This window comes from Perca fluviatilis, chromosome 20, assembly GCF_010015445.1.
Source record: "Perca fluviatilis chromosome 20, GENO_Pfluv_1.0, whole genome shotgun sequence".
Classification (NCBI taxonomy): Eukaryota; Metazoa; Chordata; class Actinopteri; order Perciformes; family Percidae; genus Perca; species Perca fluviatilis.
The window spans coordinates 26,887,199-26,900,376 of NC_053131.1; the positions used below are offsets into that span (position 1 = coordinate 26,887,199).

Here is a 13,178-nt window from a genome sequence, read left to right on the forward strand (position 1 = left end):
TTTCCAAAACTCACGGACGGGGCGAAAGCCATATGCACGTTGTGTAAAGCCACATTAAAAGCATAGCAGTACAGTTAACGTGACTCAGGTTGATGCTAGCAGGCTCAAACAAAGCACTATTTTGGAGAGTGCTAGTTGCCGACCTGCGAATGAAACCAAATCCCAAAACATTACTACAGCTCTTGCGAAATGGGTGGCCTGTACGACCAGGAGAAAGCAGCCAAACTAGAACTGCTGAAAAGTGATGCAAGGTGATCACTGGACGTCAGTAAGTAATCAAAATTATTTAGGAGACACTATATTGACTCTAGATTCAAATGTGTGACTAGATTCACACATTTTGTTTACAGTAAATAAATAAATAATAAACAAATACAAATCTTAAAATCAAGTTCATAAAGTCACTTTCTTTGCATTCATTTGATTCCCAATCAAGATACACTGGTAAGGTATATATGTACTTAAAAACGGTTCTGAAATGCAAAATAATAGAATTTTAATCATGTGATAAAATATGCGATTAATCGTGATTAATTATAGAAATTCAGCGATTAATCGCAATTAAAAAAAAATGTATCGTTTGACAGCCCTAATCTAAATACATTTTAGTGGAATCATTAAAGGCTCCATCACATCTGCCTGCTTTTTAATTTTTAATGTATTTGTTTGTAGGGAGCAGGTCTTGCTGGTTCTGCTGAGGGTGACCGAGTCTGTGATGAAAAGACCTCCATCCATCATGCCCCCTGGCAAAAAGAACAACACACTATCAGGCAGACTGGCTGGACCTATCTTTCAGGTACATTAATATCATTATATCAAACTGGCCAGATATGTTTTCCCACTTACCAAACATCTGGAGACAGAGTTGTCTCTTTGGTACAGTACAGGCCAAAAGTTTGGACACACCTTCTCATTCAATGTGTTTCTTTATTTTCATGACTATTTACATTGTAGATTCTCACTGAAGGCATCAAAACTATGAATGAACACATATGGAATTATGTACTTAACAAAAAAGTGTGAAATAACATGTCTTATATTTTAGATTCTTCAAAGTAGCCACCCTTTGCTTTTTTTGATAACTCTCCAAACCCTTGGTGTTCTCTCAATGAGCTTCATGAGGTAGTCACCTGAAATGGTTTTCACTTCACAGGTTTGTTTTGTCAGGTTTAATTAGTGGAATTTTTTCCCTTATTAATAAAAAAGCAAAGGGTGGCTACTTTGAAGAATCTAAAATATAAGACATGTTTTCAGTTATTTCACACTTTTTTGTTAAGTACATAGTTCCATATGTGTTCATTCATAGTTTTGATGCCTTCAGTGAGAATCTACAATGTAAATAGTCATTAAAATAAAAAGGAAACACATTGAATGAGAAGGTGTGTCCAAACTTTTGGCCTGTACTGTACATTAAAAAAAAAAAGGAATGAATAAATAGAACCATTGTTGCAGCCATGATAAGATTGCTATTGTTTACAGCAACACAGCTTCTAGGAGACAGACTGGCATGTGGTTTTCTAAATACGTAACATGTAGTTGGCTACAAAGATTGATAAAACAAAGCTGTACTTTGTCTATTTTCAGTCAAAATTATGTAAAAAGCACTAATAAAATAGTCGTTTATTTGAATTATAGGATCTTGGTCTTGTGTTCTCAAGTATCCAGCTGCCTTCATCTTTTCAATTTAAAATACAGTAATATTAGTAAACGCAATTTAAAAAAAAAGCCCCGCTTGAACAATGGTGTGATATTATTTTCTGAAAGTTATTTTCAAAACACCTTAATGAAGTTTAATTGTGATGACCCAGCTGACTAGTATTTAGTTTCAATGAATAGAGAGCAGGAGTACAACCCTTTTCTAGTATAGCTGTAGTTTCATTCCCCTCTTTTTGCACAGACGCTGATAGTAGCCTGGATTAAGGGGAATTTAAACGTCTACATCAGCAGAGAACTGTGGGACGACCTCCTCTCCGTCCTCTCCTCTCTTACCTGCTGGGATGAACTGGTCACTGAGTGGTCACTCACCATGGAGACCCTCACCAAGGTAGTGGAAGTCATTTTAATCACGTATCCTCCAAGCATTATACTTCATTCAGTGTTTTAACATAATATCATTTCACCGGATTTCAGCACGTCGTTTTTGACTAAGAAACAAACATTTTGTTATAAATGAACTTACTTTAAAGCGAGTCACCTGAGTTTTTCAATTCAGTCACTGAGTATGACATCGCAGGTCAAAAATGGTTGTTAGAGAAGTAGAGAACTATAATGAAGGAAGCAGAAGTTTAATTCCTGTTTCCATGTCTGTTAATTTTGCTTCTTTGTTGACTTTTTATTCTATTTCTCATGTGCTTTGCACTTATTGTCGATGAATGAATTCATGAAAAATCTGCTTTTTGCCTTAAGCACTAATTTAAGTCAGAGATGTTGCTGCCATCTTAATCAGTATGGAATTGTAAACATGAAAGTCTTAAAGCAGTGTGCATGTCTTTGTGTCTCAGGTGTTGGCCAGGAACTTGTACAGTGTTGATCTGAATGAGCTGCCTCTGGACAAACTCAGTGAGCAAAAACAGAAGAAACATAAAGGAAAAGGTTGGTCTGTCACGAGAGACCCTTTTAGCCCTCGTATAAAAACATGCAGAACTTCCTACCAACAACATCTGTACACTCAACCTTTCCTTTACTCATAATATCAGTGCATTGTTACAGATAGAGGTAACATATCTCCTGAAATAAGTACCATTACATGTGCATTGAGAAATGATGTCCCACTCCATCCATCTACACTAGGTATAGGTTCGGAGGGCCAGCGGCAGATTGTGGATCGTTCCTTCTCTAAAGGCTGGAGCAGAGACCAACCAGGCCAGGCAGCAGCCATGAGGCAGCGAAGTGCCACCACCGCTGGCTCCCCAGGCATCGAAAAGGCTAGGAGTATTGTTCGCCAGAAGACTGTAGGTCAGTATCCCTCCTCTTATACGACTGTCCTCCTCAAGTTCTACGTTTAAAGGCCATACAACTTTGGTTTTAGTCATGTTGATAGCACAAACTCCAAGGCACTGTACTGTGTATTTGTTTTAAACTGGCTGGCATGTGTGTGTATGCAAGTGTTGAAGAGGAACACTATTGGAAAAAACTAGTGCCCTGTCTTTCCTCTGCGTACTTAAAGTGGCTATATGTAACTTTCAGTTTGTGTTGATTTCAGCGGTCCCTTTGGACAAAAGCAGTAGTGTTTTTATCACACTTGCTGTCGTATAGGTCTTGGAGTTAGTGTTACAGGGGTCATATAGTTGCAATTAATGTTTTGCTCAGACAGAAAATCATTAATTTACAATAAAAGAATAAGTTATTCATGGTTGCATTTCAAGTGTTGCATACGGTAACTTAGCCTACTTTGGATGTATCGTGAGCTAAACCGGGTAACAACGTTATCACTGTCACTGTGTTACGAGCCAAAGCATTAAGAGATTGTTGTAGCACCCAACGTAATAATAACTTAAATTAATATAGCGCATTTCAAGAAACCCAAGGACGCTTTACACAAGTACAGGGGGACAAGGAGAAAAAGAATAGGCCAACACAAACACGGACTAAAAGAAATAAAACGTCCGTGCTAAATGGAAGGGTCACGTAATTTAATGTCGGCCAATGACGTACAACCACATTGCATAATCTAATGTTGTGCAAAGAAATAGACATATTACATACCTGAGGGCCAATTCGGGGTCGGTTTTGAATCATTTACAATCACGTAATTGTCTCCATCTGTTGAAAGACCGACTGAGTGTGTATCGGATTTCGTCCGTAGTCTGTCATTTTCCCTTTTAGCTTTTAGTTGTTTTTCGTTTAATTTCCGTCTTTCCTGTGATGGCCCTGCCCCAGTATCAGCCATAACTACAGCAGATAACATCTCAAATAAAAAATTACAGGCCTATATAAAGAAATCTGTGCTGCCCTTTACCTGGCTGGATACAATAACGTGGGCTTTTCCGGTGTTATGCTGAAATCTGTAACCCATCAGAAGGTGTGCTCTGTAGTGCCGTCTACTTCCAGTAAATCATTTTGTAACTTCGCAGGAAACATTACATTGCATTAGTGTTAATTTTGTCACCTATTTTTAATTTAGTCTTAGTCTTAGTCTTGTGCCAAAAAATTTTGTTAGTCAAGTTTTAGTCAACTAAAAGTCTCGTCATTTTAGTCTAGTTTTAGTCAAAAGAGAACTCAAGGTATCTTAGTCAAGTTTTAGTCGACTAAAAGTCTCGCCATTTTAGTCAAGTTTTAGTCAAAACATTTTAGTCTATTTTTAAATAAATTATTTCTGATAACCATTTCAGTCAAATAGTTATAAAAATAAATTATATAAAGTTATATAAATATTGAGCCTCTTCCTTATTTCACCAGTAAAAGACAAAAACAACCACTGCATGGGAAAAGGATATTTTACAATAAAATAAATGCAGCACGAAACTGGCGAGGCGTATTTCAAGTGAACGCAACATATGTGTTTTTCAGACAATGGCAGCTGCAGACTGTCATACGTCTCAGTGTTGGAATCCTACATGGTGAAATACAGATACTTTTACACCGTTTAGCTGTCAGCATTTTAACCATGTTTACTCCAACTGCTAGCTAACGTAAAAAATTGAAAAAAAGGTCGTTGACGAACATATTTAGTCTCGTCTCGTCTGACGAAATTAACACTACATTGCATGTCATTTAGCTGACGCTTTTATCCAAAGCGACTTACAATTGCTATATATGTCAGTGGTCGCACGCCTCTGGAGCTACTAGAGGTTAAGCGTCTTGCTCAGGGACACATTGGTTGATGTATCACAGTGGGAATCGAACCCCGGTTTCCCACACCAAAGGCATGTGTCATATCCACTGGCCCATCACCACCCAAAATCAGACCCGGGCAAAGGCATTAATAGAAACTATATAAAAATAGCGTTCTTTTCACTGTTAGTCTCGTTTGCTGTTACAGGTCATTTATGATCATCAGATGGAAAATTTCAGAAATATTTCAAAGTTACATATAGTCACTTGAAGAAGTCTTCTTCTCCTCCTCTAAGTCACTTTTATTTGACTTGACATCTCCACCTCTTTTCTATGCGTACTGTTATTCCTTCTTCTCAGGAGAGTCTTGTTTATGCAAAGCCTTCAACTGTGGCCATTGGTGCGAAAGAAATGGTCATAAGACCATAGTGAAATACCAGTACTAGCTTAGAGCAAGATGATGACAACTCATGCACATGCATATCTTAAATTGCTTTAAAAGCATGTATCAACAAGGATCTCTCACAATGCCCACAACTAAATGAATTGTAATCACATTTTTTCTGCCACTTTGAAGGAGAGGGGGCTTGAGCTGTCTCACACAATTACGGTATAGCAGGGTATTTAGAAATCTTGAAGGTAGGGTTTTCAATAGTGTCAAAAATACAGGCGCTCCTCTTTCTATTAAACTGATACGGAGATGCTGTATTGAGGCAGGGTTTCAACCAGTGTATTGCAAGCCAGGTGGCCACCCGGGCCTAAGTTGACTACCAGTCGGGTCTATTAGGGAACTAATAGGAATACGCCCAAGCCTATTATAGTATGTTATTTGTTTCAATAAATTAGGTTTTGCTCCAATTTTCAGTGATGATACGTGCATAACCCGACCGAGCAGGGTAAAATATTTGGACTCTAAGAAGCAACCACATACAAGAATATGGTGATTGCAGGGTAACTGTAGGAACCACTAAAGTCTAAAAATGTCCAAATGGTTTAATAAATAAAAAAGACCCTTTGCTCAGATTGGCAGCTTCTCTGGGCCTGTAAACTGCATTTTATGTGGTTTAGCACCACTTGTACAAGTTTTAAAACCTCTCAATGTGTTTTTTTTTCTGTGAGAAATGAGTCCACACATGCTAACCAACATTCTTACAGGTCTGCAGTTGTTTTGTCGCATTTCTTCAGTTGCATAATTCAACTGTGAATGTATTTTAAAAAGTCATAGACTTGGTCAAACTTGCAGATAACCTCATGTGTTTTGACTGCAAGTAAACCGTGGATCTGACGAGCATTAACAAATGTAGTGCTCCTGTGTATCGTGGTCTCACGAAGAGATTTGACCTGTAGAGTGCCAAGCTGCCGCAAGTGTCGTACTGTCTCACTGTCTCTCCTCCAGAGCTAACCCTGTCTCACTACTCCTTCACCTTCCCCGTCTCTTTCCCTCTTCGTCTTTTAACCTTCCTCTTCTCTACGCTGTCCTGTCATCTGTCTCTTCCCTATAAATAATTTGTCTTACTTTTGACATGTCATTGTTTTCATTCCTTTCACTTTTCCATCCTCGCCCATATATCCACCTTTCTTCCACTCCCCTCTTCACCATCACTTCAACAACACCCTCTTTTCCCCTCTTGCTTCCTTCTTTCATTGCCTTTTCCTTTCTTGTCTGTCTCACACTCTTCCCCTCTGTCTCTTTTCTATCTGTTCTTCCAACCTCTTCAGCCCTGCGTAGCTGCTCTACGGGGGACTCTCTGCTGTCCTCAGCCTTTATCCGCAGTGCTAAGAGTGCTCCTGCTCTGGCTCCGCCTCTTCCTGTCCTCCTCCACCACCACCACCCTTTACTACCCCCCCTTGCCGACCAGCTGGCAGGTACACACTCTTTGCACTACCTGCCTGCCTGTCTTCCTGGAAACTTTACTTGTCTCTTCGTCTGTCAGAAACTGAAACGTTATGCCTGTCGTCTCGTCTTGATCATTTTTCTGACTGCCTATTTGTCATTACTGAACAGTTTGCATGTGATACAGCCTTTCCCTTTTTGACTGTAACTGGGATAATCAGTTTTTAGAAATGCTTTACAAATGATGCATCATTCTCCTGAAGCTGTGCAATAATCTGATCGGCATTGCTTCAAGATTGAATGTGACAAATGGATAAACAAAGTTGAGTTATTTTATTTGACACTGGCTTGTTGTCTTAAAGGTGCTGTAGGTAGGATTGTGAAGATCCAGGCTTTAGCCAAAGAATTTGAACATCGACAACTTCTCAGTCCCTCCCCCCTTTATGCTAAAGCCCAGACGGTCTCCTAAGCCCCTCCCAACACAAGGGAGAATGAATGCGTGTGCATGAGCAGTGATTGACACGCAGTTAGACACCCACCCCCCGGCAATGATTGGCGCATCTGAACAGGGAGTGGTGGATTTTTGCAAATCGCACTACAGGCTATAGGTGGTGCCAGAGGAGCCGGATTTTTTTGTTTGTTTTTTAATTACCTGCTTCAAGTGGTTCTACTGGAACATAGGGTCAGTTTCAGCAAATGTGACAGAATGTTAGTTTTATAAGTCTTACCTACTGCATCTTTAATACTGTTAAAGGTCCTATGGCATGACAATTTCACTTCGTTTTTTAACATTAATATGCATTCCCCCAACCTGGCTATGGTCCCCCAGTGGCTAGAAATGGCGATAGGTGTAAACCGAGCCCTGGGTATCCTGCTCTGCCTTTGAGAAAATGAAAGCTCAGATGGGCCGATCTGGAATCTTCTCCTTATGAGGTCATAAGGAGCAAGGTTACCTCCCCTTTCTCTGATTTGGCCGCTCAGAGAATTTGGCCCATCCATGAGAGAGAGAGCGAGACATCATGGCTTGCAAACAAGCAAAGTGACAGTTGGTCAAGCCCCCCCCTCAATACCATTTAAAGCTACAGACACAGAAATGGCACGTCCTAAGGAAAGCTCATTGTGAGACTGGCTGTAGTGGCTGTAATTCTGCACCAAGGCTGAATTTCGGGAAAGAGACTTCAGATACAGTATTAGGGGACCACTAAGGCCTATATAAAAGAGACTTCAGATACAGTATTAGGGGACCACTAAGGCCTATATAAAAGCATCAAAAGAGCAGCATGTCATGGGACCTTTAAGAACTTGTTTCCTTCACAGTCTCCCTAAATTATTTGGGTTATTGTTTTTAACAGTTGATGCTTCTTTTGAATTTTGCCTATTTAGAGAATGAAATGTTACCAAACCGACACCAAAGAATGACATCTGTCAGTTAGTGTTAACTATTTCTCGTAGAATTTTTCACAGGTAGTTGGAGACAGCTTATGTGTCTCGGTTTCTATTGACATGTCGGCACTTGACCTACCTGTTTTCCTGTCTGCTTGCTTGTTTCTCTTCCTGTTAACCTGCATGCCTGCACAGGACGTCCCTCCGTCATTTCTTTAACTCCTTTTGCCTGCATTATTTTCTGCCTATTATAAGCATTTATTTCCCCTTTCTTTCTATGCCCTTCTCGTTGACCTCCCTATCACCGATGTTGGGTGATGTTTCATGCCATGTATTCTTGGGGTGGCATTTCATTTGACTCTTCCCTTTCTGTTCTGTTTTTTGTTTGTTTGTTTGTTATCATATCCTCTGCTAGAGTCATTTATTGTTTTACTTGTTTGCTTGTAAAACCCCAATTCCAATGAAGTTGGGACATTGTGTAAAATGTAAATAAAAACAAAATACAATGATTTGCTAATTCTTTTCAACCTATATTCAATTGAATACACTACAAAGACAAGATATTTAATGTTCAAACTGATAAACTTTTTTTTCTTCACAAATATTCACTCACTTTGAATGCCTGCGACACGTTCTAAAAAAGCTGGGACAGGGGCAACAAAAGACTGGGAGAGTTGACGAATGCTCAAAAAAACACCTGTTTGGAACGTTCCACAGGTGAACAGGTTAATTGGAAAGAGGTGAGTGTCATGATTGGGTATAAAAGGAGCATCCCCCCAAAGGCTCAGTTGTTCACAAGCAAGAATGGGGCGAGGTTCACCACTTTGTGAACAACTGCGGAAGCATACAGAAAACCATTTCTCAATGTACAATTGCAAGGAATTTAGGGATTTCATCATCTATAGTCCATAATATCATCAAAAGATCCAGAGAATCTGGAGAAATCTCTACATGTAAGCGACAAGGCTGAAAACCATCATTCGATCCCTCAGGCGGTACTACATTAAAAACCGACATCATTATGTAAAGGATATTACCACGTGGGCTCAGGAAGACTTTGGAAAACCATTGTCAGTTAACACAGTTCGTCGCTACATCTACAAGTGCAAGTTAAAACTCTACCATGCAAAGCGAAAGCCATATATCAACAACACCCAGAAACCCCACCGGCTTCTCTGGGCCTGAGCTCATCTGAGATGCACTGATGCAAAGTTGAAAAGTGTGCTGTGGTCTGATGGGTCCACATTTCAAATTGTTTTTGGAAATCATGGACGTCATGTCCTCCGGGCCAAAGAGGAAAGGGACCATCCAGGTTTTTATCAGTGCAAAGTTCAAAAGCCAGCATCTGAGATGGTATGGGGCTGTGTTAGTGCCCATGACAATGGGTAACTTGCACATCTGTGAAGGCACCAATGCTAAATATAATACTAATAATGCTGAAAGGCACATACAGGTTTTGAAGTAACATATGCTGTCATCCAAGCAACGCCCTTTTCAGGGACGTACCTGTTTATTTCAGCAAGACAATGCCAAGCCACATTCTGTAGGTGTTACAAAATAGTGCGGGTACTAGACATGCCTGCCTGCAGTCCAGACCCGTCTCCCATTGAAAATGTGTTCCCAAACACCTGAGTGTTGTTAAAAAAAAAAAAAAAAAAGTGATGTAACACAGTGGTAAACATGCCCCTGTCCCAGCTTTTTTGGAACGTGTTGCTGGCATCAAATTGAAAATTAACAATAAAGTTTGAACATTAAATATTGTGTTTTTGTAGTATATTCAATTGAATTGAGAGGTTGAAAAGGATTTGCAAATCATTGTGTTCTGTTTTTATTTACCTTTTACACAACGTCCCAACTTCATTGGAATTGGGGTTTGTATGTTTAATTGTGGTGTGTGTTTTGTGGTGGTCTCTTATAAATGTTCACAGCTCTCTAAAGGTTGCCATTTATTTACGATTTGACATCCGTTTAAAGGGAAAACCGTCAAATGGACATAACAGATGTTACTAATGACAAGGGAAATATTAAATACAATAGGTTTGTTTTTTGTACAGTTGAACAAGGAGTTAGTGCATGTCCTTTGTGGTATGACTTTTCCTGCTTAGCCTAATCTGTCTTTTCATGGGATTATTGTTACTCATTATGTAACCACAAGTCAGGTGCTATTACAATGACTTCACTCCTGAATGATCTCAAGATGTAAATACTGTTATGTTAAAGTAGACTTTAACGGGGAGGTGGTCTTCGTGTAGACAGCTTTTGCTGGTTGAGGTTGATAAACAAACTGTCTCAGCCACCAGTAATGTTGCTCTGAATTGATTAAGGACCATAGATTAGATTGCTTCAGCACTAACTTCGTTGCACACAAACAAATTATATAATAATATCAGTGTTTTCATTAAATCTATAATATTTATAATACTTTGTTTTTGGCTCTATGCATTTGCAGATTTTCTTTTAGGTATCTATATAGGTATCTGTATATGTGCGTTTTGTATCTACTCCCATTTACCCCTCCACTAACCTCACTCCCCTTCCTTCGTCTTCTCCCAATTATCAGACCTTGAGGACCCGCCAATCACACTGACATCTCGCACCTCTCGAATGCGCCACTCTTCCCAGAGCGAGGAGGCCCCTCCCACCTCCTGTTCTGAGGTCTTCCAGGGAGGGGCTTGTGACCTGGATGCCCATGCCCCTTCCTCCCTCGCAAGGAGCAGCAGTGCCTCTGACATCATGGAGCCTTTCATCGTTGAGCGGGTCAAAGGTGAAGACCCCCAGAGGGATACCACTTCGATCCCGAACCCCCCCCACCTCCACTCCACAACTTCTTCCTTACTCGCAGCCAACAACCACGCAGCTCACCCACTCCCACACCCCCTCACCTCCCCCTCTCCCACCCCTTTCACCTTCTCCAATGGTGTTGTTTCCTCTGAGAGACAAGATGATGGTAATGTTTATGACCAGTTCTGGCACCAGATTGGCTCTCGAAGCCGAGTTTCTAGTACGGATTGGGTAAGCGACTGGGATTCTGCCTTTAACTTTTCACCTGAAAAGGAAATTGATGTAGAGGAGGGTGAAATGGGGGCTGGGGTAGAGGAGGATGATTTATTCTCCTCTATCAGGGACTACCTCACTAACAAAGGAAGTGAAAGGAAGAAGGAGACAGGAGAGAGAGATGGTCCTGGTCATGTACTAGAAAACAGCGTTGTAACTTCACCTGTGCAAACGGGAGTTGCTAGAACACAAATGGAATACACAGGACAGGCAGGAGAGGCAAGACAGGTGGTGAGAGACTACAGGCAGACTTGTAAAGAGGACAGACCGGTAAGTAAATCAGTGAGACATAGCAGTGTGGATTCAACAGAGGAGAATGAAGCAGAGCAGCGAAGCATCTATGAGTGCCTGGAGTTGCAGTGTCAGTGGCCCTCACCCAATGCTAAGGGGACTGCTAGCTTAGAAAGACACAGTGGGGAGAAAAAGGAAGAAGGGAATGCAGGAAAGGCAGAAGGATGGGAAGGGAAATGTGATGGATGGAGGGAAATGGCAGAAGAGAAACAGGGTGATAAAGATGCAGCAGCAAACGAGAGGTCCATTTTAATTAGACAAGACACTACCGCAGTAGAATCTAGCACTGAATTAAATCAAACTTCAGACCCAACTAAAGCCAAGATGTCCCGTATCAGCACCAAAAGGCACCATTCTGGGGGTGTTCATGTCAGCTTCCGGCCCTCGACTGAGTCAGTACAGTTCCACAACCCCCTTGAGAGTAAAGAGGCCCACTGGAAAGCCAGGCTGCGCCGCCTCAGTCACTTCCACACACACAGCCACTCAGCTGGGGAGAGGCCTGGAGCTGGAGCAGGGTCAGGGGCAAAGCTGGGCACAGGAGGTGCAGGTAAGTTTGGCTCTGTGGCCTCTGGGACTGTTACTGATTACAGCGGTGCAGGGAACGCAGCAATTGCTGAAGACCTGGAAAACAGGGCTGGGACCGGAGGGGACAAGGACAAGCAACATCCCGGATCCTGTGTGGGATCCAACCTGGGCTCTGAGGCTCACTCAGAGGGGTTATCAAGCAGTTCCGGTTTCACTGGCGGGTCGTCAGGTGTGCGTGGCCGATTGGGACGTTCCGCCTTGCGATCTCGAGCCTCCCGCTCACGGTCCCAGGAGCCTGGCAGCTCTGCCTCACGCCACCACCAGGGGGCTCTTCTTGGTGGCGTCTATAAGACTGTTGTTCACGCTCTGTCTTCGAAGCCACGGCCCCGAGGTCAGGGGTCATCCCAAGGCTCGTCGCCACAGCGACAGGGCCGGGCCACCATGGGTGACGCATCGCTCAGAGATCTCTACTCCCATGTCCTGGGTTACTTTGGGCGAAAGACGACAACGCCAGGTGAGGATCGCAACGAACGAAGCGCTCACAAAGGACACAGATAAAACAACTTTGGAAAGAAATACTCATCAGCACACAAACACCAACAGCTCTCTTTTCCTTTTTGGCTGTTTTTAACTGGTTTGTTATGATGGAATGATATTTTTTTGGCTGACACTCATCATCTTGCTGCTGGACTGAAATTCAAACTCCCTGTTGATGTGTTTCCTTTTGAACGTAGCCCCTCCTCCAGCCTGCCTCCTGTCAAGGATCCCCCCTCCTCCCATTACTTCCCACCTGTTCTTCTACCTCGGAAGCCCCCTTCCCCCTCCTCCTGTCCTCTTCCTTCTAAGGGCTTTGGGATTTTAACATCCTCTCCTCCTACCCCTCTTCTCCACCTCCTCCTCCTTCTCCTCGATGTTGCATGCGGCCTCCTCGTGCCTCCTTCACCGCCTCCCCGGACTCAGGCCCCTCTTCAGCTGCACAGGAGGAAACCACAGTCACCTGAAAAACACAACTGCCTGTAGAAAAGATAAAAGCACAGATAAAAAGAAAACCGACTTGGCTTTACATAATACCTCACAAAAAGCCCACGAATGTTTTGTGGCATTTTCCATCAGCGCTTTGTTACATTTAGATTTACATGTGTAGATGTGAAGGTTCGAGTTTGTTGATTATTTTAGAAAAGCAAACACTAGTTAATGTGCATTGTTAACATATTGCTGTAGTTCATTCTCAGACCACTAGAATGCAGCATAAGACCTTATGTGAGAATAGCCATCTTGATAAGAGTAGTATACACAGAATTTGAATGGATAAGAAAAG

General features: G+C 41.9%; 1 protein-coding gene across 11 annotated transcripts in view; it reads left to right on the forward strand.

The window, feature by feature from the left end:
- Positions 1–13,178, forward strand: part of ralgapa1 (Ral GTPase activating protein catalytic subunit alpha 1) — a 77,487-nt gene that overhangs the window by 10,077 nt on the left and 54,232 nt on the right. For 5 of the 11 annotated variants that reach the window (XM_039785766.1, XM_039785767.1, XM_039785771.1 and 2 more), the window contains exons 14-19: positions 673–796; positions 1,898–2,044; positions 2,502–2,592; positions 2,791–2,955; positions 6,493–6,639; positions 10,551–12,374. In XM_039785766.1, coding sequence (XP_039641700.1) covers positions 673–796; positions 1,898–2,044; positions 2,502–2,592; positions 2,791–2,955; positions 6,493–6,639; positions 10,551–12,374 — 2,498 coding nt within the window. The remainder of the gene's footprint in view (positions 1–672; positions 797–1,897; positions 2,045–2,501; positions 2,593–2,790; positions 2,956–6,492; positions 6,640–10,550; positions 12,375–13,178) is intronic. The other 6 variants (XM_039785773.1, XM_039785777.1, XM_039785774.1 and 3 more) reach the window with 4 other exon arrangements.